General features: G+C 35.6%; 1 protein-coding gene across 1 annotated transcript in view; it reads left to right on the top strand.

The window, feature by feature from the left end:
• Positions 1–27,979, top strand: part of KCNJ3 (potassium inwardly rectifying channel subfamily J member 3) — a 157,231-nt gene that overhangs the window by 6,031 nt on the left and 123,221 nt on the right. Inside the window, exon 2 of the mRNA XM_047872695.1 lies at positions 5,335–5,551. Coding sequence (XP_047728651.1) covers positions 5,335–5,551 — 217 coding nt within the window. The remainder of the gene's footprint in view (positions 1–5,334; positions 5,552–27,979) is intronic.

The following is a 27,979-nucleotide window of genomic DNA, read 5'->3' as shown; positions in this document are numbered from 1 at the left end:
ACAAATAAACAGCAGTAGGTAAGAACAAATGATAAAGAGAAGTAGGAAAAAGCATTTGGTGGATTTGAGGGTGTTTGATGAGTAGGAGGGGAAATGTGCATGTAGGGTTACAAATTCTGTCCACAGTTATAAATTCCATAAAAGGCCCTCAAGGACTTATAAACCTGTTCCTTCATTTGAATGGTATAAAAACCTCACACAATTTATTACAAGACAAATTCCATTCCATTCTATCAGGTACTTTCTTGTCATAAAAATAAACATATTTATGGATGATTATCTCAGCATTAAAATTTTTTATTTAAGGCTTGATGTTGGTCATATTTTTTCTACCCGAGTATTGATAGGAGTTCAAGCTTATGGAGCCAGAAGAAATGTGCAATGTAGTTATAGACAGTCCAGAAAAAATTCTAGGTCAGGTCCACACTCTCCTGTACCGGACTTGAATTTTGATCTGAGTCCCAAAACCATTGCCAGAACTGCTTCGAGTCACAGGACATTTTCGTTGCTTATTCTTGTACCTGCTTTTGGCTTATTTCCTAATTTTAGCTTGCAGATAGCACTCCGACCTCATTTTACGTTCTTTGTGTCTTCAGCATATATTCGACACGCACACACAACACACACACACACACACACACACACACACACACACTGCATGTTTAAAGAGGAGAAATGAAATTACAGATAAAATGGCAGGAGGCTGGAGGCCAGAAGGGCTTGCTCTCTCCGTCTTAGCCTCTTTTTGTCTCTTTTCCTTTCCTAACCACTGGCCTTTTCCAGTGGGGACTTGTCGAAGGTAGTCGGGCACTGGACAAGCCTTGGAATATGATAGAGGAACATCTCATGAATCAGATGGTAGTGATTAAATGTTCTTTTCAAAATTCCCCTAGCCTCCCTCCGAGCTAGGAAAGAGTACAGTGGTTATATTTAGAACACTGTTATGGGTTGGAGAGATGGGAGAAAGGCTGCAAAGAGATTGATTGTATTGGTGCAGTGTGTTCCTGTTGAATGAATGTGGACAACTGGTTGCAAATCTCTCAGAGGAGGATGGCCAAATGTAGGTCTGCCAGGGCAGTTCTAAATGTGCATCTCAGAGCTCTGTGTATGTGTGTGTGTGTGTGTGTGTGTGTGTGTGCACGTGTGCATGCAGTGTGTCTTTGGACATGTACTCAACAGTCTTCATCTGTAATATGAAAACTATTTGTCTATAAAGTCCATGACATTGATAGTCCCTTTCAGGCATCTGTGACTTTTGAATCTCTTTTCCACTTTTAGTCAGAATTTGTAATTGATTATCTTGTAGGTCTCTTTTAGACTTTATGGGAGTTCAGAGTCATTTTATATATAATTAAAATGTATATCATAAAAATACTACTTTTAAATAGCAAAATTTTTATACTGAAGGATAACTTAGAAATTATTGCTACATGTTCTACTTATAATTTTTGTACAGTAAACTTAAACTTTAAGCCTTAGATTTCTTTAATTTTTTTCTTAACTCAGAATTTGTTATAATGCAGTCAACCAGAAAGGCTTTAAAATGGCAGAAAGGTGCCTATTTTCTTCCCAAAATTCCATGCAAATGAGAATAAAAGTTTTATGGAAGTCATTCTCAGGTCCTTGTGTTTTTAAGCTGAGTTCTAAATTTTTGAGAATTTCAAATTTTCCATGAACTGTTTTTTTTTTTTTTGGACCTCTTTCTCACTTTCTTATTGAATCATTTTATGATCTAAATGATAATTTCATCAGAAAAAGTTAACCGTAGTTATCAGATTTTTAGAAATTTTAACAATTTACTAACATCAATCTTAGTCTCTAGCAATTATTTTTAATTATTATTGATCCTGACTGTATTTATTTATACATTTTTATCTAGGAAATGATCATGGTTCTGCATACCCTTTAGGATTAGGAGGTTTGTAGAGCTAAAGGAAATAATGTGGACCATAAGCAAACTGCTCTATTAATGAAGGATTTCTTCTCAAAATTCTTAAGGTGACATAGTAAAGAAAGGTTAGCTTGATTTTTATCTACAATTTTTTTGCCTGTTACAAAAATTCCTGGGTGAGATATGGTAATTGATAGCTAAATAAGAAAACTTGAAACTGATGGAATATCAATGCTACTGATTTATCATATACTCAAGATAGAGAGCACATTTTAATTTTATGAAGGCACATACCTAACTCTTTTCTGTATTTCCTTTTTCACTTACATGTGTATATCACAGTTCCTTGAACAAAAGTTCTCTCACTCCACTTATACAAGTTGAGAGACTTAGAACTAACATAGGGTTTTTCCCCTCTTTGTTCCAGAAAAATCTCTGGAATTGCACCAGAATTAGAAAAGCCTAGATTAGAATTCCTTGTAAGCCTATAGTAAAATGTGTGTGCTTCTGAAAATGTATTTGGTAAGTGTATGTAGGTTTCTGGAACATTGTAAGTATTTGGCTGAGCACTGATAAGATAACCTTGCTCTAGCCAGGAGCTCAGACTTCAAACAATTGCAGTACTGTAAGCACCTGCCATACTCAAACCACACCCTTCACTCCTCTAAATAGAACATCTTTCTATTTACTTCACAGTGATTGATAGGCTTCCCAGTCTATCACAGGGTTAGAGAAGTGAACAAAAATCAGGGAGGTGAGCATATTTATAGTTGAAATATTTGTTGGCCTACCATGAAGGAAGAAGACCCAAAGGATAAAATTGTGGATACCTATGGTGTCTCAGAGCAATTTAAAGAAAGGTTAAATTGTATGGCATTCACTGGAAAATAATTTTCAATGAGTATGCAGGGAATTTTATCTGAAAAATATGTAAGCATGGAAAACATCTGTCAAAGTAAGGAAAGTGTTACTTTCCACATAGTGTCACATAATAGGTACAGTTGTCAACTTTGTTTCTTTTATGACTTGGATAGCATATAAAGCATTTGGGGAGGGGGAACATAGGTATAATTATACATAGGTATAATTTTGAACAAATTTTTAAAATCAGAACATGTATGGAGTCTGAACGGAACAGACTCCTACGTATTTCACTCTAAATTACCTCTATGTGAATTAACTGATTTGCTAAAAATGGAATATTTCTTATTCTAGGTTGGCATTCTCCTGAAAGCTTGTTTTTAGGCCACATCCCTTTATGGTTTGTTGAATGATCAGAGAATATAAAAGTTAATAGATTACAGCCTTTTAGAATGGGGCACAGATATAGAAAGGAAGGGATTAATTTTATATATATATATTAATTTTAGTTTTGATTTGTATACATAAAAATTAGAAAAACATCTTTTGGGGGAGAATTATTTTAAAATAAATGGAGAATTGAGTTCTTAACGAATTATTTTTGGGAACGTTTTCATTTAGTACAGAAAAAGCAGAGCTTAGAATAGTTAGTGAAACGACCTAAATTCTGTTCACTAATTATAAACACCAGAATACCACCTTGTGTTTATATAGCACCTGTTTCTTACTAGGTGAGAGAACAATGACTTAGGGTTTTTGTATTTATTTGTTTTTGTTTTGTTTTTGGCTTTCATTTTGTAATATTAATGAATACTTGTTATGCATTTCTAGAGTTGGAACAGTGCTAGTCTCATTCATGTTTTACTAATTTGAGAATGAATTTAGAAGCATAGGTAACTCTACTGGCTTAGAAATGTCTCGTTTTCTCCAACATTGGTTGTTAGAACTACTCTTTTTATTTTTGGACTATCAGGTTTTTCCCTGGATTTTTTTCTTGTCAGAATCATTATTATTATTGTGGTGATTATGATTATGATTATTATTTCTCCTCCTCCTCCCGTTCCCTTTTCTTCTCTTCTTCCTCCTCCCCCTCCTTCCCCAATACCTTCCCCTTCTTCCCTCCTCCTCCTTCCCTTACTCCTCTTCCTCCTCCTCCTCCTTCTCCTCTTCTTCTTCTCCTTCTCCTCCTCAACTGCTCACAAGTCATAGCTCAGTATTTCATTGAATTTTTTCTACACAAACAAAATTCCTGAGTATCACTAAATACAAAGTAGCCTGCCTAATTGACTGATTTTGCCGTTGAGACTCGGCAGCAATCACTGCCCTAACAGTCTACCGCTCGCTTGGTTCCATTTTGCCACAGAGGACATCTTACTAAACCATATTTCTCAGTGTTTTCAGACTCATTTATTCCACATAAAAAGCCATTGTATTTCTTGGAACCCTGAAAGTAAGGATTTTGTCTTTAAATTGCCACTTCATTGGACAGACCAGTGTTACAGATTGTTTTGTTTGTTAAATTAGCTTGGCAGAGTCTGTTAAATATATTGGATTCTTCCAAGCCCCATTTCTCACATTTTTCTGTATGCAACTATTTAACCCTTTTTACTGGCATCATCATTTAAATTAAACAAATGTTTTATTATACATGATCCTTCTAAGGAACAGATATGGAAAATAAAGTGAGAATGAATAGAACAGAAAGAAGTTTACTTGCATGGTTTGCTAATTGTTAATAGTCAGTTTTAATTAATCTTTCAGACTGTTATCATGTAAGCAATTTAAGTTTTATGATGATTTCTACTTATACTGAATGCCACCAACTTATGAAAGTTTTGGTAAATTGTAAGTTTACCCAGTATAGATTTCTAATTGCATTTTGATTAAAAAACTTCAATTTGGCACAATTTGTATAGTGTGTTTTAAAATTCATAAAATAGAGAGCTAAACACTTTAATACAGTATACTATTAGGAGTTTGAAAGCCATCAGCTAACAGCATACGCCTTTTCCTTATATTATGTGAGCTGTCGGATACATAATATGATAACATCTTCACTTTAATATAAAAGTTTATATCGATTTGTTACCTTACAAAAGTCCTAGAAAAATTGTTGTTTTGCTTTGTAACGATGCAATAAATCTCTTCTTAAATTATGATCAACCTTTTTCAGCTTCAACAAACTTCCAAAGAATTGCTTACTTATTTGCTTTGTGAGGAAAACAAATCTGGCATGCAGTGAGTTATCCTGGAGTGATTTATGTCAAGCAGTAGCCATGTACACTCAGTTCCACAGTTTGTGCTAACAGCCATTGTTGGACCAGGCATTTCTCCAAAGCTCATGAGTTAGGGAATGGTAATTATAGTAAGTCGTATATTATAAATAATGCATGTATGTTCCCCATGAGCTATGTGGGATTTCGGCCCATTTGCTAGAACATAGCTGCATAATGATTTGTTTGGATTTTGTTGCAGATGATTGATAGTGCAGAATGTTGGCAATGATGTAAATTACTGTTGGGCTGCCTTGAAAATTTCAGTACAAGTGGTGATTTCTTCTCTTTTTCTGTGTGCTTGTCTAGTCTCGGCAGACACCTGAGGGTGAGTTCCTTCCCCTTGACCAACTTGAACTGGATGTAGGTTTTAGTACAGGGGCAGATCAACTTTTTCTTGTTTCCCCCCTCACAATTTGCCACGTGATCGATGCCAAAAGCCCCTTTTATGACCTATCCCAGCGAAGCATGCAAAGTGAACAGTTCGAGATTGTCGTCATCCTAGAAGGCATTGTGGAAACAACTGGTGAGTAAAAACATGGATATGTCATCAAATTTTTTTGTTCCATAATAACATTATATTACATGCACAATATCTGTCATGAATTGGTCGAAATGTCTCAGTTCACGATAATGAAAGTAATGACTTATCTCTTATGTCTTCGTAATATTAAGTTGATACCACTTTGAAAGTGAAGATTACTGTTATGATGATTGCATATGTACCGATAAGTCAGGAATACTGCAAAAAAAAAAAAAAAGAAACTGAGATGACTCCTAGAAATGATTATGATATTCTAGTTTAATTGCAAACTTGGATTTCCTATAATCATAATTTTTCTTTAAAGATTTAAGGTTAAGATAAATTCGGGGTAATTAGTGAGCTGCCGAAATGCAGCATGCATATTCTTGCCTTGGGGATGGTGATTCGGGTGTCATTGGTAGAGCTTTGATATGCTACTATGTGCAACCTCAGTGGAAAATTCCCTGTGTGTGTCTGTGCTAAAACAGCATTTTAATTTCAAAGTGGGTCAGTAGATTTCCTCAGCTGAACCTTGACCAAAAAAATTTTTAAAAGAGGTTTTTCTTCTTTTTCTGCTTTGGTATAGCTATGTCCTGTATGTCATTCCTTAAGATGCACTTTAATATTGGTATGTCCCAAATAGTCGCAGTTTGCTGCATTGTGAGGAGAGACAGGTTGCAAAGGAAATAAACAAGAAATCGGAGCACATTATTTGGGGTCTGAGTATTGCCCAGTGATTTGGAACCTACTACATGCCTGAAACCAATATAATATCTAGATGAGCATGCATGCATGTGCACGGACACACACACACACACACACACACACACACACACACACACATTCACAGTCACACACGTAATAAGTGCAGGTATACATGTATGTGTGTGTATCTTGAATTTTGCCCTTTCTACAAGTAATGAAAAAGCAAGAAATATTTTAGCTTTGAGTTTTTTCTACCAATGTCATTCTCCACCTTAAGATGCTAATTATTACATATAAACTATAGGAAGTTTGAAAGTAACATTGGCAGTAATGTAGACATGTTCAAGCTTTATACTAAGATTGGAAGTGTTACATAAAGAAAAAAATTCCCATCCTGGCATAAAGTTTTGTCCAAGGAGCAAGGGAAGGCAGGCTCTTATAATCTTTGAACATTTGTCACAGACTACTGTTTAAATTTTGGGCAAGATTCTTAATCTCTATAAGCTTCTTTTCTTTCTCTATAAAGTAAGAATGATGTAATAACCACCCCAAAGCTGCATGTTGTATTACTATTATTTTATTATTATTAGTGTTTCAGTTTAAAAATTAAAATTTTTAAGGACAGTGAGTAAAGATTTAACTTATCAATCTATGTCTGGAATTTGATTTCTGTGGACTATTTTGTGGTTTAAATCCTCCAATTATGTTTTTAACTTAAAATTGAAATGATGTCGTGGTATATTTTATTGAATAAATATTTATATTTAGTTTTTACTTCAATAAATCTTTATATTTCAATTTCAATTTTTATAAGGTTTCATCTATTGAAATAATACATTGTTAGAACTTAAAACAGCAGATGTGATTTTTATTGATTTATGTCTTATAGCATATGGTTCTATCTTTGACACATCTGTTTACTAATTACGTATTGTTATTCTAATCACTGACATGAGTGAAGTTTCTGTTTCACTTGACAGTCTTTGAAATTTTTCATTAGGCCAGTCAATTGATAGATTGATCGATGGATTGATCCATCCATCCATCCATCCATCCATCCATCCATCCATCCATCCATTTTTTCCTGTTTATCCCTAGTTGGTTTGTGTTCCTGAAGAATGAGAAAACTTTTCTAAAGAATCATGGTACAATTAAAAAAATAGGAAATTTAACAATGTTAGAATGCTGTCATTTAGCTCAGGGTCTATGTTCAAATTTCATCTGTTCTAGTAATTTCCTGCATAGCTATCTGAGCACCTCCCTTCAACATCAGTTTAAGGATTTTGCCCTTCATTTGTTTACTTGTCTTCTTAGTCTCAAGATGGAATACTTCTTCAACTGTACTATTGTGTTCTTGTCCTTGATGTACCGGAAGAGTATAGTCCAGGTATTCTGTAGAACATCTCTCCATTTGGGTTTGTTAGAGGTTTCCTTGTTCATTAATCTTTTCAGTTTTGGCTTCTACATGGGCATGTTAAGAGAATAATAACATGTTTTGAAAATAGTGTTTTGAAAATATACCTGTGTATTAACTGATTTTTCTTCATCAGATTTCAGAAGAATTTGTTAATAAATAATGTCCTACATAAGGTCTTTAGGAGTTTTGTATATTAAATTATTCATTAAGAGTTCAGATTTTAACATTTCCTCCCCTGATTTTTGTTTATTTGTTTTGTTTTGCTTTTTTTTTTTGTTTTTTGTTTTTTGTTTTTTGGTAACACTGAACTGGGAGAGAATACTTTCCATAGACTGTGTGAAAACTTGACTAGAGACTGAATTTCTTATTTTGAGATTGCCTTTTATGGAGAAGAGATTAAGATCTGCTTCCTCTTAGCCTCTTAATTAAGTATGTTTCTAGATCTTATATAGCAAGACAAACAGTAAAAACATTACTCATAATTTATAGAGTTATTTTGTGGAAAATTTGTCTGACATTTGTTTATGGATATGCCCTAATTAAATCCCACACTGTTCAAATTCTGTAAAATCTGCCTATATTTCCAGACCTCCCTGAGGTTAGTAAAAATAAGATAAACATTTTTATGTCATTTTGATCATTTATATCTTCACTGAGATGTATTTAGATTCATCGTCAAGGGTGTTTCTTCCTTTGTCCTTCCATTCACGGTCAAATTTACTTTCTCATATATTTTATTGCTTAGAATAAGATAGATACGATATTTTGGGATGTTCTGAGAGAGAAGCAATATAATTTTTATCTCTCATGTTTTTTGGTACACAGTCTGATGAGTAAACCATATACTCAGTGTTACTTTCCATCATATTTAGCATTAAAATATAAGTGCCTATCATTCATTCATTCATCAAACAAATAATTGAATGTATATTGTGTGCTTGCTGGTATTTGAAATGCTGGTCATATGGTGGTGGCTAAGACAGGCAGAATCCCTTTCCTCACGGGGGTCATATTAAATGGGGGAGGTGGATGGCAAAACAAGAAAAATAAGCAAGATGTTATGAGGTAAAATGTGTCAGGAATAAAACAGGTGATGGAATACAAAACCAGGTGATGGGATAAAGGGTGCATCTCGGGGCACTCAAGGTTGACAGAAGAGTTCTCTCTGAGGTGACACTTGAACAGAGGCCTGGCTGTCAAGAAGGCCCTCCTAGGCCTGTCTGGGGGAACAGCATAGCAGTCAAGGGTCCTAAGTTGGGAATCAGCTTGAATTATTCCTAAAGGGAGGCAGAGGTGTTTGGAGCAGAGTGAACAATGTGGGAGTAGAGTGAGAGGTCAGAGAGGTGGAGGGGCCACCTCTGCCCTACAAACAACTGTATTGTACCAATGGGAAGTGTTGGGATTTGATTAAAAAGCAAGGCGTGTGCTTATCTGGTAGAGGAATAATTTAGGAACCTCAAACTTTGTGTAATAAACAAAATACATTTTTTTCTAGTAGGTTCTCTTGTAGTTTGTTTAAAAATGAGTGACCCTGGGGCACCTAAGTGGCTTAGTCAGTTGAGCGTCTGGATCTAGATTTTGCCTCAGGTCGTGATCTCATGGTTCGTGAGTTCGAGCCCCACATAGGGCTCTGCACTGACACTGTGTAGAGCCTGTTTGGGATCCTCTGTCTCTGTCTCTCTCTCTGCCCCTGCTCTGATCACGCTCTCTCTCTCAAGATGAGTAAATAAGATTTAAAAAATGAAAAACAAAAATGAGTGACCCTAATGTCTTAGAAATGCATTAAACTTTAGACAGTTACCACTTTTTTTGTATTAGTGGTAATTTCCAGTCCACCTTCCCCAGCATGTGCCCGCGCGCGCGCGCACGCACACACATGCACACACAGTCACAAAGTTGCTCACTTTGTAGCAGTCCTCTGATAAGAGTCTTCTGGTCTCATTTAGGTTTTGCTTCTTCCCATTCCTGTAGTCTCCGCAGGAGTGATGGTGGTGGTGGTGAGAAATGAGAATCTTTCTAATTTCCTTGAAAGTTTTAGCTTTTGGCTCAGAACTCACAATAATTACTTTCCCCACTTCCTTGGAAGTGCCCCTCAGTGATAAGACTCAGGCATTTTTGCCATCCTTGCTACAAATGAGTTAGATTTTCACTCCCAACGAGGAGCATGAGATTTGCCTCTTCATTAATAACCTTTGCTTCTTTGCTAGTCCAGCAAATTCCTAAAACCTGTGTTACCTCTCCCTCTTGCTCCCTCTGCTGCTTTTCCCAGGAGAGAGAGCGCTGCTAGAGGCAAACAGCATTGCAGATTTGGCTCATTAGAACTGGATGCTTTCAAACTTCAATCTGCTCTCTGCTGCTATTTGGCAGTCTTTTTAATTGTCTTTTCTGTACTCCCAGGCTCTCTCCCTGTGGGAGCTATTTTAGACCTTTTCTCTCTTACCATGCCCCCAGTCCCAGCTGTCGTATCCTTTCCTTGGCATATCATCTCCACCTATTCTATCAAAAAGAATGTGATGCTTCATTTTTTATACATTTTTTTTACTCTCCTTATCCTTTTCTCACAATTATCTTCTCTTTCCGGGTGTCTGTGGGGAAAAGTGTCCTTATTCTTGTCTAAGACCATCTCCTTTACAGCTAGTTTTGCACCCTACCACCCCGTGACTCAAGTTCCTATACTTAACATACCTAATATCTAATATCCCTTTGACTGTATTTGCTCTCAGACATTTTGAGATCTTTGAAAAAAATACAAAACTCATTATTTGTCCCTTTATACTCCTGGTTTGTCCTCGGATTCAATGACATCACATTCTCCCTCTCTTTATTTTTCTGCTTCTTCTAATTCATACTTTCCAGTTGTTCCTTATATCCTGCATCACTGCTTCCTCCTTTTTCCTATAAATGTAAATCTCTGCCATTACCTTCTTTCTTTGGGAATCTAGATATTCACCTTTTCTTTTCTTTTCTTTTCTTTTCTTTTCTTTTCTTTTCTTTCTTTCCTTTTCTTTTCTTTTCTTTTCTTTCTTTTTCTTTTTTTTTTTAACTTGAATTCATAAAATAATCACAAGTCCACTATTCCTTTTATCCTTAGCTATGAAACCTCACCAACTATGGTCCTATAGTTATCCTTAACTTCCAGGGCATTTTCCTTACTTGGATGCCACTGTTTTGTTTTATTTTGTTTTGTTTTGTTTTTAAATATTTGTTTATGTATTTGTTTATTTTGAGAGAGAGAGAGAGCTACAGAGAGAGCGAGTGAGCATGAGCAGTTTGGGGGCGGGGGGGAGGGGGAGGTGTAGAGAAAGAGGGAGAGAAAAATCCCCAAATCCCAAGCAGGCTCTGAGCCCAATGCAGGGCTTGAACTCATGAACCATGAAATCGTGACCTGAAATGAATTCAAGAGTTGGAGGCTTAACAGACTGAGCCACCCAGGTGCCCCTGGATGCCACTGTTTTAATTCAGAGTCAGCTTGTGAATACCAAGTCCTCATCTTATGTTAAAATTAAACATCCTCATTGGGAAAGTTTCTCACTATTAGTGTTTGCAGTTTTATCTCAGACTCTCTACCTCTTTCCCTTTTTATATGTAATTGTTCACTCCACAAGTTCCTATTGAACAACTGTTAGAGGCTAAACACTATTTTGATCCTAGAGGACACATTAGTTAACAACAACAAAAGTTCCTACCCTTGAGGGAACATATATATTCTTATGTAGGAAACAGAAAACAAAATGAAGTGCTTCATCTAGGATGTTGAAAGTGATCCATGCTATGGAAAAAAAAAGGCAAAAGGGATTGGGAGCATAGGGAAGTCAGGGTGGTATAATGAGAAGATGACATTTGAGCCTACTGTGTCTTAAGTAGAGCTAGTACCTGGCAGAAGGGCATTCCAGGGAGAGGTATCAGAAAAGGCTCCAAAGGAGTAGGGTGCTTGGCTGCTCCTCTCTCCTACTGATGTCTCTCAATTCAGTTCTTCTTTAAGCCCATATAATAATGCTTCTAAATTACAGCAGTTGTCTCAGGAGTGGACTTAAGATCTCTCTCTACATGAAGATTACCCACTATTGCCCCGTATATTTGCTTACAACACTACTTTCATGATATACCTGTGCTCAGAAATCTCCGATGACTACCATATTAAAATGCATGTATTTCTTTATGGAAAATGAGGCTGCTCTTCGTACTGTAATGTCCATATACTGATGCTCACTTTTGACACCTGTGTTTGTAGTAATACCATTTTCACTACCACATTTATTCAGTCTTCCCTGTATGTGTGTTTTGTTAGTCTATATTTTTCTTTAATATTTCACTTCAAAGAGCTGTTTTTACTATGAAAGGGCTATTAAATACATGCTCATTACAGAACAATTAAAAACCATAAATATGCAAAATAAAATCTTTACTCCTAATTTCAACCACTATAGTGTTCTTGTTACCATATTGGTCATTAACCTTTCACATGTCTGCATTCAGACATATTGTTATTATGCTACATGTGATGTTTTATAACTTACGTTAATGTATTAACACCTTTCAAATCAAATTATAATTCTACACCATTAGTTTTAATGGCTTTATTGGGGGCATCTGGGTGGCTCAGTCGGTTAGGCATCCGACTTCGGCTCAGGTCATGATCTCACAGCTCGTGAGTTCAAGCCCCGCGTCGGGCTCTCTGCTGACAGCTCAGAGCCTGGAGCCTGCTTCTCATTCTGTGTCTCCCTCTCTCTCTGCCCCTCCCCTGCTTGTGCTCTGTCTCTGTCTCTCAAAAATGAATAAATGTAAAAAAAAAATAATAATTAATGCCTTTATTGTATACCAATCTTTTCTGTCTTCTAGTCTGGGACATTTAGGCATCTCCTTTTAATAACATAAATATTTTATAGTCCATAGTTTTAATTAATTTACCACCAACGTTACATAAATTCCTAGAGATGGAATTCTTGGGTAAAGAGGCATATAAATCTGTTGGTTTTTAATGTGTGTCAAGATTGCTATCCAGAAGATTGTTAACAACTTACAGTTGTGTATGAAGATGCCCATTTCCTCATACCCTTGCCAAAAATGTATATTATAATTTTTCTGCCAATTTGACATTATTTTGTTCTGATTACTAGTGAGTTAGAAATTATTGTTATCTCTGCACTACTAGTTTTATTTCATGAATTCTCAGTTAATATTGCTCATTTGCCTGCATTTCCTTTTATGCCCAAGTTACTTGCAAATTTAGCACATTATTGTGAGAAACCATGTCCTGAATAGTCTGTACACTATTGCAAGTATATTTGCTTTATGTATATATACACGTATAATTACTCACATTCATCACTCATGTACTTTATTACATCTCCAGATAAACTGTAAATTTCTAAGATTGATTGAGGACTTTGTTTTATGGCTGTTTATTTTGTACTTTGTAGATCCCAGTAAACATTTCTGATCTGTTTGTTATTTTTAACTGATTTTAATAGAGTTTCTCTCTTTTTGTAAGCTTGCTTTCTGAGTTACAGATTGTTTCTCATAGGAAATCAGTCAATACATGCCTGTTGATTATCCATGTTAAGTGTAAGACAGTAGAGAAATGATTACAGAAGAAGCCCACATCCTCAGGGAGAAAGAAATTGAGTGACATTGAGTATTAACAGTATATGCTCAAAAAAGATATGTGTCAGGCTATAGTAGGAGCCTAGAATAGTGATCCCCGATGGATTTGTTCTTCAGGAGGTCTGAGAAGACACCCCCACTCCCACCCCACCAGATGACATAGCATGAGCTGAGACAGGAAGGGAAGCAAATGGTCATCAGAAGGGTAAAGAGAGCTCAGCACCCTGGCCAGAGGGATAGCAACCAAGGCTTCATTTTGTCAGAGGAATCAAATAATTTGGTGTGGTTGGAGTATAGAGTATGTGTAGTGAAACTGGCTGGAGATGAACCTATCACTGAGTCATAGTTTGGACCTAATTCTGCAGGCAATAAATCCCTTGAAAGATATGAAGCAGTAGAGTGCCATGGTCATATTTACATGATTGAAAGGTCCCTCTGGTTGCAGGGGGAGGATGGATTGAATGGGGCTGAGACCGGAGACAGACCAGTTATTAGGCTGTTACAGTAGTCCAGACCAGAGGTAATTAGGTCCTGCTTGAAATTGTTTGGCTCAGGCAACTGTGTGACTGTTGACAATAATGAAAAAGGCCTCTGGTTTCAAAGCTGTTAGTTGGGATTAAACAGGAATGGGGAAAAGGTCCCTAGGATCCTTCCCACTGAAGTTTTGCAGGCTACTTAGAAACTGAAGAACTCAAAGAAACAAAAAGATAAATGGAGGAAGGTAAATAAAACCACTAACTCTTCTCCTTGGTAGTGAAAACAGCTCGACATTTTCTAATGAATAAATCACAGAGCAGACGTTCAACTTTAAATAATTGAGATGTGCCTATAATGTTCCCCTATGAATGATCTACGCCCTTTAGCTTTATTAATTGTAATTAATCATTACTCCTCAGTGATCTGTCAGAAAACAGTGATCAGCAACTCCCCTAGCTGGAATTGTAAATGAGCTAGTGCTCTTCTGACCGTTGGAAATTTTATTTATCCATTCTCATTTCAGGCTCTAAATCATTAACATTGAGCCCCTCATACCTATTTTAGCCAGGACCTCAATCAAGGGGTGACTCATTTAACTCTTTGGTTTTCCTGTTCCTGCCCAGATTACTGTTACCTTTGAAAGTAATTGTTGTTTGTGTTTCAGAAGGCTTTCGACCTTATCAGCTAAAAGTGCATAACACATGGATGTCTATATATTGGAAATCTCAATGTATACTCCTCCTAGTAACTTCTATGATTATATATTTGTTAAGTATTTATTGCTTCTTAATTGTGATTTTTGTTTTATTCTTTTTCAGAGACCCCTCTTGAATAATCCATTGAGTGAAAACTAAAGCTCGAATTTTAGGGTGCCATGGTACCTTTTTTTTTTTAAATCCAAGGCCTTAATTTTCATGAGCAATTCTTAAATAAAATCCTACTTTAGCATTTTCTTTTGATAGGCCATTGTAGGCATTTTTTATGTCCCTTACAAATTTAAAGCCTAAATATTGAAGTATGAAATAGGGTGACCAACCTATTGGTTGACCTATGACTGAAAGCTTTCTGAGGCATGGGGCTTTCTGTGCTAAAACTGAGTCGAGCAAAATGGAATATTTGGTCATAATAGTGGACTAGATCTTTCCAAACTCATGATTGGAGTTATTCCACCATTTTCCTTACTCCACCTTTTTCAGCATTGGAGTCCCCCAAATACTTAAAAAGACTATTTTGATATATGTCATTTTCTATTATTTCCATTGCTATATTTTATAGGATATTTAATTAATATAATCCTAGCATGTTAGGATGGACTTTTTTCTGTTGCTGTGTAGGAGGTTGGTCTGGGTAAATTACTGGAAGAGAGGTGGTTTGGGGAGGGTGACACTATATTTGTCACAATCTTGCATATGGCTGATATGAATAAAATAAGTCAGCAAACTTTATAATCTAGCTAATTGTCAAATATAGGCATAGGAGAATTGTTATTGGGTTAAGCAGTTTTGGATAAGATGTGGCATAGTCCAATGAGAGGGAACTTCACAGTTTAGACATTAACTCATTCTCAGAAATTTTCAGTGTGAGTTTTGGGACCAACTGTGTTGAAACCCCATGGTATACTTATTAAAATACAGACTTCTGGGCTTTTAGCTAGATTTACAGTGTTACAATGTCTGATGTTTGTGGCTCAGGAAATTTACATTTTTAATAAGCATCTAAGGTGATTCTTATTAAGAGTGTTATATTTGAGACTGCCTCAATCCAGCAACTAGGAAACCCACTTATATTTATTGAATTAACTACTCAGCTGCAATATCTTGACCTAATGTACCACATTGGCATGTTATAAAAATGAAAGAGTCCGTGGCTCTTTATATTTCTAAAGTCTTCAGAGTTGAATGCCTTGTGTCAGTGCAGACTGTGCTGATCAATGTAGCCAAATGCAAATTAATATGGTAGAAAAACAGTGAAAATCAGGAGTATGAATTAAAATGCTTTGCTATTCATCATCATAACCGAGAACAAGATGTGATAGCTATTGTGGAACATTGTGTGAAGATGTACTATAAATGCCAAGCAAGGATGTTAGTGCCACTCACTGATGGAGAGAATTCTGATCATTGAAACTGCAACACATGCATTAGACCAGAACACTGTGGTTATTTAGGTTTTCATAGGACAGAATGTCATTATGCTTCCTATAAAGTTCAAAAGAACAATTTCACAATTTTATACTAACACTGGATATTAGTCTTTAATTTTTTCTTAATGTTTATTTATTTTTGAGAGAGAGGAGAGAGAGAGAGAGAGAGAGAGAGAGAGAGAGAGAGAGCATGAGCAGGGGAGGGCTAGAGAGAGGGAGACATAGAATCTGCAGCGGGTTCCAGGCTCTGAGCTGTCAGCACAGAGCCTGACGCAGGGCTTGAACTCACAAGCCTTGAGATCATGACCTGAGCTGAAGTCTGACGCCCAACCCACTGAGCCACCCAGGCGCCCCTATCCTGGCTATTAGTCTTTAAAGCTAAACTATTTGAAGAGTTTTCTGGGATAAATTCTTTGGAGATTGTAGAGATTAAGTATAAATATAAATATGCTTTTTAATAAAAAATGATAACGAGTAAGAGTTGAGATCCAGATAGACTAAGTTTATTTTGACAAATAAGGACAGTAGGCCCAGTTTGACATTATTTCATTTTGATTAGTTATTACTTTGTTATTTGCATGCCCTGGGCTCTGTCTGAAAAAGAGCTAAGATCATTGGCCCATTCTGCTCAGGAGAGCTTAGAACTGAAATTCAAGTGCAAAGTCATTGCTGCTATTATAATTGTTACTGAAAATAAATGTTGAATGAGGTAAAAAAATATGAAGTTATTATATAAGCTGTGGTATTTTAATATCTATCAATGATGATAATAGAGTGCCATTACAAAATTGAGAAGGTCCCGTCATGGAGCAAAGGAGGAAGGAGGAAAATAATTTTTTTGTTGTCCAAGGGTGACTTACCCTTGGAATATAACCTAAATGTGTTGATTATGTATGGGGTGTATTTGTTGAACCTCCTGTGCCAAAAATATATTCATAAGCCTGAGAATAGCTCATGATCCATTCCTGCTGCCTAGTTCAGAGAAGAGTGATGTCTAGACCATTTCAGAGAGATAATTACATCTTAAAGGCTTTTGGAGAAGGAGCATCTTAGTCTCCCTTAAATTACTGTCAAGCAATTTTTTTTCTATGTCTCTAAATTAATTTTTAATGTAACTTAAGCACTTTATTTTATTTTGGTTAATTTTATTTTTATTTTAGATTTCTTGTCATTTAAGATAGAAAATGCCCTGCCATTAGTTTTCAGAGCCATCTTTAGTCACAGGCAGTACCAACTCTGTGCTGTACCTCAACATTTAGATCCAGGTAAAATCTGTTTCCTCAGGAGGACAGATTTCTTCCAAGTACACATAATATAAGGAGATAAGTTTGGAGAGAGAAGAGTGCATGGTGCTTTGATGACTCCAGAAAGTTTGGACCTTATGAACTGAATGTATGTCTGTTTGTGTATGAGCTCTCAACATTTTTTTTTTTTTTAGTACTTTTTCTGTGCTAAGGGTTTACTTTCTGACTCATGCTCCTGATTCAGCAGTTTCCCAGAAATGGCTCCAATCCTTCCATATTTGGCAGCACTACTTAGAAAATGTAGAGAGAAAATGATGTAGCCTCTTTGTATATGTGTATTTATTCAGATTAGCATTATCGGTTCCAAAAATGTCTTAACATGTGTTATCTGTTTCTTCCTGGTTTTGCTTTGCTCTACATTTCTCCCAGTGGCCTTTTTTCAAATATGCTTCATTACTCTCCATTTTAATTTTTATACACGAAATGCACAGCTTCTCAAACTTCTATGGCTTATTCTTTTCATTTACTTAAGATTGTAATATGTTATAGCCTGTAGATTGTAGAATGGTAGTGCCCCACAGTAGTCCTTTTTAATAAGGTCTAGGTATCTTAAGTTTTTAAGGCTAACTGGCTAAAATTGGGGACAGACTCTGGTGCAGAACTTTTTATGTTCATTCTGTGCAGTATACTCATGGTCTTTTGTTTTTAATTCAGTTATTGAATACTTAAATTCAATCTAGTCCAACTGAATTCTGCTTTTCTTTAAATGTACTAAAGGAAGGCACCTAACTTTTATAGAGTGCCCTCCTATGTTCCAAGTTCTACTAGACCAGTAGTACAGATACCAGTTAAAATATTGTTCCTTATTTGAATTGGTCATTTAATGATATCTGCCCGATATTATGTCTTCTCTAGCTTGGAAACACTTGGTAAAATATAATATGCTACTTTTAGCTTGAAGAAGCATATTTCTTCCTTTACACTAGAAGTCATGATATCATCGGAACCAGAAAAAGTTGAGAGGCAGAAGAAAAGAGACACATTTATGATTTTTGAAACAACTGTCATATAATTGAATAGTAGAATTGGAATGATAGAACTATAAAAGATAAAATGCCTCTTAGTGATAATCTAGTTAAAACATTCCATTTTAGGGAAATGGAAAGCATGATTCAGTGAGGTAAAACAACTTGCTTATCTTTTCGGAAGCAGTTGGTGGAACAGTCTGGAATACGCGTTTGTGCTTTGACTCTTATTCTGGCATTCTCATTACCAACAATGATTCAGTTATTTAAATGCATTTCTTCTCTAATTTAACATAATTTATAATGATGGAGACTATGGTTTTTAATACATATCAAGGATTTTCTATTACTAGGGTCTAAGTTTTAGAGCAGATCTGCTCCTTGCCTCGCTGAGCAGAGGGGAAAGGCAATCAAGAGATTTATGCTTTATAAATAGGTCTGGTCTTGAACAACATTGCTAAGCCCTGTTTTAGGCAAATACAATAAGAGAAAGAGAAAACTTGGTATGTTTCAGGTCCTGAATGATATCCACATGGTTAAAGACACAGAGTATGCATGGAGTAATGGGAAAAAGGAGTTTCTGGAAATGGTAATAGAAAAGTAAAGACTAGAAAATGTAGCACTTAATTGTTATGAGTAACTGGGAGTCACACATGGCCTTTCAGCAGGAAAGCGTGACATGATCACAATTGTGTTTCTGGCTGACCACGGAGGAAGTAGTAAATGGGGCAAAATCAGAGGTTGGTAGATCATTTAGTGTGCTATAGCAGTAATTCAGATGAGAGGTGGTAATCTGTTGCTAATGGAAGTTTATAGAAGCATCCACTTTTGGCTAGATTATTGAGGAAGATTTGTTGAAAACATGAAGTATGTAAAATTTCATGTTGCTCTTGATGAAGCTTGATACCTGAAGATGAAGGAGAAGGTTTATGATAAAAGAGTACAAGCTTGGGGTGTGAATGTGCAGGGACTATATAGTAGAAGACCTTCTAAATTCATATTTGGACTAAAGAGTGTAATGTATGAAATCTGGGTAAAAGGTAAGGCCAGGGAGGTATTGAGAGAAGACTGTGAATGTGGCCAGAGTGCCAGAACTTATGTTTATCAAACAGAAAAGAAAGGAGCCCAGATTTTTGAGCAGATGATCAAAAACTACAATGAGAATTATACCTAAGTTCTCCAGATTATAATGTATAAAATAAATAATACTGTAATATAAAATAGTCATTCTCATTTCATTTAGCTTTTGAAAAAAATACTTTACATCAATGTGTTAGTGCATTTCATATATCAGATGAGATCCGCTGAATTATTTTTTAACCAAAATTTGCTGCACAGATTTATTATTTTTTTTTGAAAAAAGTTTAGATACTTAAAATGAGTTTGTCTTTAACATGATCTCTTGATCCTCCACAGAGCAATATGAAAATAGTGTTAAATTAAAAGTGGAATTAAAAAAAAATTTAGAAGAAATCTTTGACGATATTTGAATTCATTCAATTTGCATTTGTATTCTATAATTTAAAAATTAAATTCTAGACGGTTTTGAATCATGCTCTATTTGTCTTTCAGAGTTCTTTAAGAAACCATGTTATGACTTTGTGAAGAAAAAAAAAATCTCAGAAATTTGATCTATGTTAAAGTTAGATGAACACTTTGAAGATAAAATGACAAATTTTATAGTTATGGAGATTAGTGTATTAGTAGTAATATTCAATTAAAAGATACTATCAGTATCTGAAATTACAAAATGTCAGTGTATACACGTGTACATATATGTCTTCTGACAAGCACACTTACGGTTAATCAAGTGTTGCTATTATTACTGTTGTTATTTTTACTTGTACTCTTATAAGAGTGACAATTCAGTAAGTATTGAATATAGACAAATTCAGCACTATTTTTGAATAAAATGCATTTCAAATTGATTTAGGGGAAAAAGGTATAGATAAGTCCATTTCTCCAAGGGCTAACGGGTTTTCTTTTGATGTGTTACCAAGGTCAATCTAAGTGGTTACAGGTTTCCTGCTCATGCAGTGGCTTTTACTCTGCAAGCAAACGTGAGAATAGACCATAACCTGTTGAAAAATGCAGTCTCTGACACATTTCATTTCCTGGAATTATGCTAACAATTATGTACCATAGGAATGGGTTGATTGTTTTTGTACGTTTACTTTGCCATGACTCCCCGCCCCCCCATATAATATAGTTTCAAATTGGAAAATGAGGATCTTAACTGGTTGGGAGAATAAAATCTGATGTAATGGGTGAAAGTAAATTCTATATTATTGTTACATTACCCATGTAATATTTTACTTTACATTATTTATAAATTTAAGTAAAATGTTATTTTTTGAAACCTACAGGCATGGCAGGACTATGACATGAAGAAGTATTATCTGACTCCAAAGAGTTTTTAATGACTCATCTGGGCTGTTAACATTTCCCATAGGATATTCTTTTGCTGCTTAATGGTCCATGTTTCAGAAATAATTTTCTTACACTTAAAAATCTCCTTTGAGAAATGTAATTGCATTGGTAATAATATCTCCATAGCCTTTTTTTTTGAAAATAAAATCCTTCAAATTGTTACTAGTTTGATCATATTCCTTCCCTGTCATTCACTAGTCGTACAATAAATGTGTTTTTGTTTCTTTTGTCTCCAAAATTAATTGTTGGAGACTCATCTTCTGCTACTTTTTACATTTTATATCTTGTATCCTCCAAATACCTGGATGTTTTCGGCAGATAATTTTTTCCTTTAAAAGTTTCCTTTTTTGCGGGGGGGAGGGGGGCACCTGGGTGGCTCAGTCGGTTGAGCATCTGACTTCGGCTTAGGTCATGATCTCGCAGTCTGTGGGTTCGAGCCCCGCGTTGGGCTCTGTGCTGACAGCTCAGAGCCTGGATCTTGCTTTAGATTCTGTGTCTCCCTCTCTTTCGGCCCCTCCCCTACTCATGCTCTGTCTCTCTCTCTGTCAAAAATAAGCATTAAAAAAAAAAATTAAAAGTTTCTTTTTTTGTTGTTTTGAAAATGGTAATAATACATATCCTCTCTACTTACCTCTCAAAGTTATCCTAAGAATTCAAAAACCTGATGTATAGACCATGCCATGAAGAATTCAAGCCCCGTATAGGAAAACATCTTCAAACTCATTGTGTCTGCTATTTTTCACTCAACCTGCCCCACCCCTCCTCATGTCACCTCTTTAAAAACATGAATTTTCATGGTTTTGCTTACAATATTTTCCTTTAGAAAGATTCAGTTAATTTTCTTGTGTCAAACTACTTCACTAGCTTTTGACAATACTCTTAACTTTCCATTTTTATTAACTATTTGTTATAATCTATAAAGTTTCCAGTAACCTGAAAATTAATTTATGGAAAGAGCATAAACCACATTTACTCAAAAGCTGTATATCTTTCAGTGTTTAGAGAATATTGTAGTCCTTTTATATGGTTTCTAACATTGAAAGTTTGATTCTGTTGAAAACTTCTAGAATGCAGGGGTTATACATGGTATTAACTCTTTAAAATAACATTTAGAATAGTCTTATACCTGCATGGCTGGCTACTGTGGTAGAAAGAACTTTGAGTTAGAAGCCAGTTCTGCCCCTAACTGGCCATTATGTTTGCCAACTCCAATAATATTCTTGAGTAAGTTCTTTTTTTTTTTTAAGTTTATTTATTTATATTGGGAAAGAGGGAGAGAGAGAATCCCAAGCAGGCTCCATGCTGTCTGTGCAGAGCCTGATGTGGGGCTCAATCCCCGGAACTGTGAGATTGTGACCTGAGCCAAGATCAAGAGTCAGACTCTTAACTGACTGAGCCACCCAAGTGCCCATTGAGTAAATTCTTGTATTTACAGCATATAAATTATATTCCTTGTCTGGTTTTTGCTAAGGCAAAGGGAAATTAATATTTTATGAAATCATAAAGTTCTAGAATATGTAAAATATAATGATTTTGATTCATGAAAATGATTTTAATATTATTTTAAAGTCATTTTCAACTTATTAGTACTGTATTTCATTTATTTCATTATTTTTCAGGTATGTTTCTTTAACTCTTCTGGTTGTATCAAAATTTCAATAGTGTATTGTGTCCTTGCATATATGTTTAGTAAAAATACAATCTCGGTTATTCATTGTGACCTCATTTTTAATGGCAGTGTAGTTTTAGTTATAACTTTAATTATAGTTTAATGACAGTGTAGTTTTAATGACAGTGCAGTTATATAGTTATAGTGTAGTTATAGACAGTGTAGTTATGTAGTTAAAGTATAGTTATATTCTTAAACCACAGATATTTTTGATATTGTTTATTCTTTATAGAAATAGCCTTATGGTTTACTTTTGTCTACCATGTTATATCCTCATCTTTATATATTTTAAATACTCTGATGCCAGGGCGCCTGGGTGGCTCGGTTGAGTGAATGACTTCGGCTCAGGTCATGATCTCGCGGTGTGTGAGTTCGAGCCCTGCATCGGGCTCTGTGCTGACTGCTCAGAGTCTGGAGCCTGCTTCCTATTCTGTGCCTCCCTCTCTCTCTGCCCCTCCCCCACTCATGCTCTGTCTCTGTCTGTCTCAGAAATAAATAAACATAAAAAAATAAATGAAAACAAAATTGAAAATACTCTGATGTTGGAGTAGCCATATAATTCCCTGGACCACTTTTTATTGATGTAATTTGGAAGAATATTAAGAAAATCATATATTTTAAAAACATTTGTGATGTTAAGTAAACCTCTTCTCTATTAATTTCTTATGGGTTTAACCTCATTTTTTGGGAATTTGTGTTGTGGTTTGCTGAAACCAGTGGAACAAAATTGTCATGCTTAGTAAAAAGATACAGTATGTTCAGAGTTGATTTCCTTGTAGAGGAAGATATTGCATGATACTTCAACCTGCTGATTTTTTTAAGGTTATTTATTTATTTTGAAAGAGAGAGAGAGAGAGCACTCACACATGGGGGGAGGGGCAGAGAAAGAGAGAGGGAGAGAGAGAATCCCAAGCAGGCTCCGCATTGATAGACACAGGGCTCCATCTCATGAACCATGAGATCATGACCTGAGCCAAAATTAAGAACTGGGTACTTAATGGACTGAGCCACCCAGGTGCTCCAAAAACCTGCTGATTTAAAAATATGTCACATCGTTAGAGGAGACTGGACAGTTGAATTTGAGACAATAAGTGTACACAGTGGTTACAGGTATAGACTTCAGTCAGGGTCAGATTGTTTGGTTTTAGAGTCTATACAACATGCATTATTTATGTGATTCTGGGCAAGTTGATTCATTTCCCTTTCCTTGGTATCTGCATATATAAAAATGGAGGTAGAAATTAATTCTGTGTCTTTTCTGGGATGGGGATTAAACTAACTATATAAAAATAAGATACTGTAGTGAGTGTGCTTAGTATATTACCTAGCATTTAAGGGCCACTCAATAAAATTATTAAGTGTTATTGATAACATCAAAATCATTAGTAATAGTTCTTAGTTGAACACATTTTTGAAGAATAATAATGTATTATTATATTATATATACCAATTTCCTTAGACTAATTCTGTAAAACTATTGACCAAGAGTGGGCCCTAATATAAAATTACAATGCAATTTTATTAATAAGTACCAGAAATGAAGCCTTTCCCAGTTCCAGCAGGATTTTACCGGACAAGTGCATGTTTAGCATGACTAGAATGAATGAAAATTATATTTATTTATGCCAGGATTGATTGCACCCAAAATTTATAGTTTTTATAATTATCTTCACCAGCCAGACATAGAGGAATTTTACCTGTCCTTTAATTAAATGCTATGAAATGTCATAGAGTGCTAATGAGTGGAAGGGGCTTTCTCTTAACTAAGTCATGGTCATTTAATTAAATTCTTTAGAACGGGTCCATGAGCCTGAATATAGTACCCAACATTCAGATCTCTCTTAGGTCTTTTATTATTAGCTGTGTACTTAACTCGTAATTGAGTTAGGCCTTTTTTTTAATTCTGTTATACTATGTTTTTGAAAATATTTTTCAGTACTTAATCCTTTTGTAAACCATTACCTATACAACATTATATTGGTTTATAATGACTGACAAAAAGGTTAATTATTGTGACTTCTTATCATCAATAAGAATCAAGGGCTGGGAACTAACATGCTATATATCCAGAGCAACATGTGCTATATAAATCCGTTTTTAAAAACACAGTGAATAAGAATTAATGTTTTATTATAAAGGAAATCCTAATGAAATTATTTTATTTCATTTTAATTTAATTTTTAATGTTTATGTATTTTTGAGAGAGACAGAGAGTGAGTGGGGTAGGGGCAGAGAGAGGGGGAGACACAGAATCCGAAGCAGGCTCCAGGCTCCGAGCTGTCAGCAGAGAGCCTGACGCGGGGCTCAAACTCACGAACCCTGAGAACATCACCTGAGCTGAAGTCAGATGCTTAACCGACTGAGCCACCCAGGCACCCCCTAATGAAATCATTTTAAATCAGAATAACTTTAAATCAGAAAGCTTGATTTATGTTTGCAGTATGTCTTCTCCTAAACAGTATTGTATGAATTAGGCATGCGTTCGGTTGCAAATAGAAAATCCAGCCAGCAGTAACCTCAGCAGCTAAAACTTCATTTTTCTCCTGTAACAATATGTTCACAGCAGGCAGTCAGGAGGGTTCAGCTGCTCCAGGATGTCATCTAAGACACCCCTGGGGTCATCAGACTTGTCTTTAACATCTGCGTTTGTATTTAAGGTTTCCATTTCTGCCATCTTTAACATTTGTATTTCCCACCAGTGGCCATGAAGGCTGGTGCACCTTTAGGTGTCATTTCAGAGGTACAAGTGGAATGAGCAGGGGAACAGGAAAAGCCAACAGAGCTTTTTCCTAAGGAGGCTTTGATGTTGTATTCGGGAAAGGACATTTCCTAGGAAAACTTCTCTCCACTGCATTGGTCTGGACATCCTCAGACTCCCGTGCCCCAACCAGAAGAGTTTTGGAAATTGATTATTTTAGCTGTACGTAATTTCTTGAATTAAGTAAAGGTGGTTGTTTTGGTTTGTTTGTTTCTTTTTTCTTTTTTCTTTTTTTATTTTTAGTAAGATTGATGGGATAGGGAATGGATAATCTCAGAAAAAAAGGAAATCCTTGCTTAACCATGTTTTAAAAGTTATGTCAATAAGACAATGTAATAAAAAGTATTGTGGAGCTCCTGGGTGATTTAGTGGGTTGGGCGTCCGACCTCGGCCCGGGTCGTGATCTCAAGGTTCCTGAGTTCAAGCCCTGCGTTAGGCTCTGTAATGACAGCTCAGAGCCTGCTTCAGATTCTGTGTCTCCCTCTCTCTTTCTGCTCCTGCCCCGCTCACACTCTGTCTCTCTCTCTCTCTCTGTCTCTCTGTCTCTCTCTCTCACAAAAATAAGAATAAACATTAAAAAAGAAAGTATTGCTTTTAAATGATATTTCTCCTACTTAACTTAAAATGCAAATAACCAAATGCAAGAGTTTCATATTTCTCCTGTGAAATCTAACATAAAGTAAGAAAAATTAGTGTATGAGGAGTTTTAAAAATTTTCAGTCTAGTGATTTGGTGTTAACCTACAATTTTTTTTTTAATATGGAATAAGGCTAAAGTCTAAGGAAAGAAAAATAACATAACCTTTTATTTCCACTGTCTCATTTACTTTAAATTTAATTTTAAGTTATTTTTGTAATTTAATTAATTTTAATTTTAATTTGTCCATCCTCATTTAATTGTAAGCTTATATAAAATTTTCTAGAAATATCTAATTTTATGTCATCCTTAATTGTACATTTATACAAGAAGATTTTTTTCCCCTAAACATACTCTAGTTTGAATCTCATCACACATTAAAAATGTACTTCTAGTAGATGGTTCTTTATCTACAATGTATTGTTAAATCACATCTTTCAAGAAGCTGCAATTACTCCCTACTTGAGGTGTGTTGCAGTGGGTCTTCTAGAACTTTTAAATCGTATTTAAAAAGTACAGTGTATTTTTTTCTGTAAGGGGAAATGTGTAATTCATTTAAACTCTGTGGTATGATTCAAATATTAGAAGGACGTGGAATAAAGAAGTGCCCTGTAGAGCAAAGTATGATTAAATGCTCCTGAGAGTTCAAGGTCAGGACAGCCTATTCAGATGAAGTGTGACTTCACTAGGATTTTAAAAGATGAATAGAATTTTACCCAGCACCAACAGCAAAGGCTTGAAGGAGTGAGACAGTGTGGTATCATTTGGGTAGCAATGTGGCCTTCTGTAAGGGACACAGAATAGGAGATAGAGTTGCCAGATACTGAAGATACTCAGATAGCTCCTTTGGCGTTAGCAGAATTCTGCACCATTTTAAAATTCAAATGTAGGGGGCCTGGGTGGCTCAGACAGTTGAATGTCTGACATAGGCTCCGGTCATGATCTCAAGGCTTCTGGGTTTGAACCCGGCATCGGGCTCACTGCTGTTGCACAAAGCCAGCTTCAGATCCTCTGTCCCTGCACCCCCCCCCCCTTTGTGCCCCTCCGCCCCTCAAATAAATAAAATATTTAAAAAACTTTAAACGTATATGGTAAAAAATTTTGATCGTAAAATTACTAGCTTCTATTGCCTATCTCCTTTGTATTTTTTGCCAAAGTATCTATGCTAGTTTAGCTGTTTTGTGAGTAAAAGAATTAACCTAGTTAATTAAAGGAAATTCTTTAAAATACTCATGTTATATACATACTTGACTTGTTCTGAATAAGCCAGATAGCTTCTTTGGATATGTTTTTAATATATGTAACTAGTACTTTTTGTTTATAAACTTAATGGTCGTATTTATGCATTACTGTCTGTATAGTTGTCAAATAAAATTACCTTTTCAAATAGGAGGTAGGGTTCTTGCTCTGGGGAAAAAATATTTTTTTGTCTGTCAGTACTTTTTCAAACAAAACAGTTCAATTCATTTTGTTTTTGCTGTTGTTTTTTGTTTTTTAGTGCAGGGGATTCCTGGGTCAGCCCATGCATTCTCAGACTTTTTTTTTTTTTTCCCTACTAAATGAGTAGTCAAGATGAAAATGCTAATTAATTTTAGGGTGTCTTTGCCAAAAGTTAGCATCATGCTCTATCAACATGTAGTGCGAGTACAGTTACAGTGTATTGGTTGTAATGTGCCAGGAAAGAGGCTACACACATTGAAACATGCCTTTTATGGGGTGCCTGCCTCAGTTGGTTAAGCGTCCAATTTTTGCCAAGGTCATGACCTCGAGGTTCATGGATCGGCCCCGCGTAGGGCTCTGTGCTCACAGCTCAGAGCCTGGAGCCTGCTTCAGATTCTGGGTCTCCCACTCTCTCTGCCCCACCCCTGCTTGCACTCTGTCTCTCAAAAATGAATAAAAGTGAAAAAAAATTAAAAAAAAAAAGTATGCGTTTTGCTTACTCAACAACCTTCATGTGAGTTACGCATTATTTTTCTTATATTTGTAGTTGAGGAAACAGTCTGAGAGTACTTGCCTTTTATATGTTAAAGTCTTAAACCTTGTGAGATAAGCCAAGATACGTACTTAATAGATTGGAAAGTGCTAGTAGTACAATTTGTTTTTCTTGCCATTATGAAACTGTAGAGGCCCAGCTTATTAAGAAATGAATTTTGCACCTTGTCTGATTCTGCGTATCTTTGTATTTTAAATTTCTAAATGTCCTAGATATCCCCGGACAATTTGTTGCTATGAAATTTGTCATTGTTTCCTAATTAGCATAGCATTTATGTTTTTTCCCCTCTCTTTTTCAATCCTCAACTTCCTTTTCTTCATGACAGTCCAT

This window comes from Prionailurus viverrinus, chromosome C1 (genome assembly GCF_022837055.1).
Source record: "Prionailurus viverrinus isolate Anna chromosome C1, UM_Priviv_1.0, whole genome shotgun sequence".
Lineage (NCBI taxonomy): Eukaryota > Metazoa > Chordata > Mammalia > Carnivora > Felidae > Prionailurus > Prionailurus viverrinus.
Note: the sequence above shows the minus strand (reverse complement) of the source record. Positions and strands in the feature narration are given on the sequence as shown.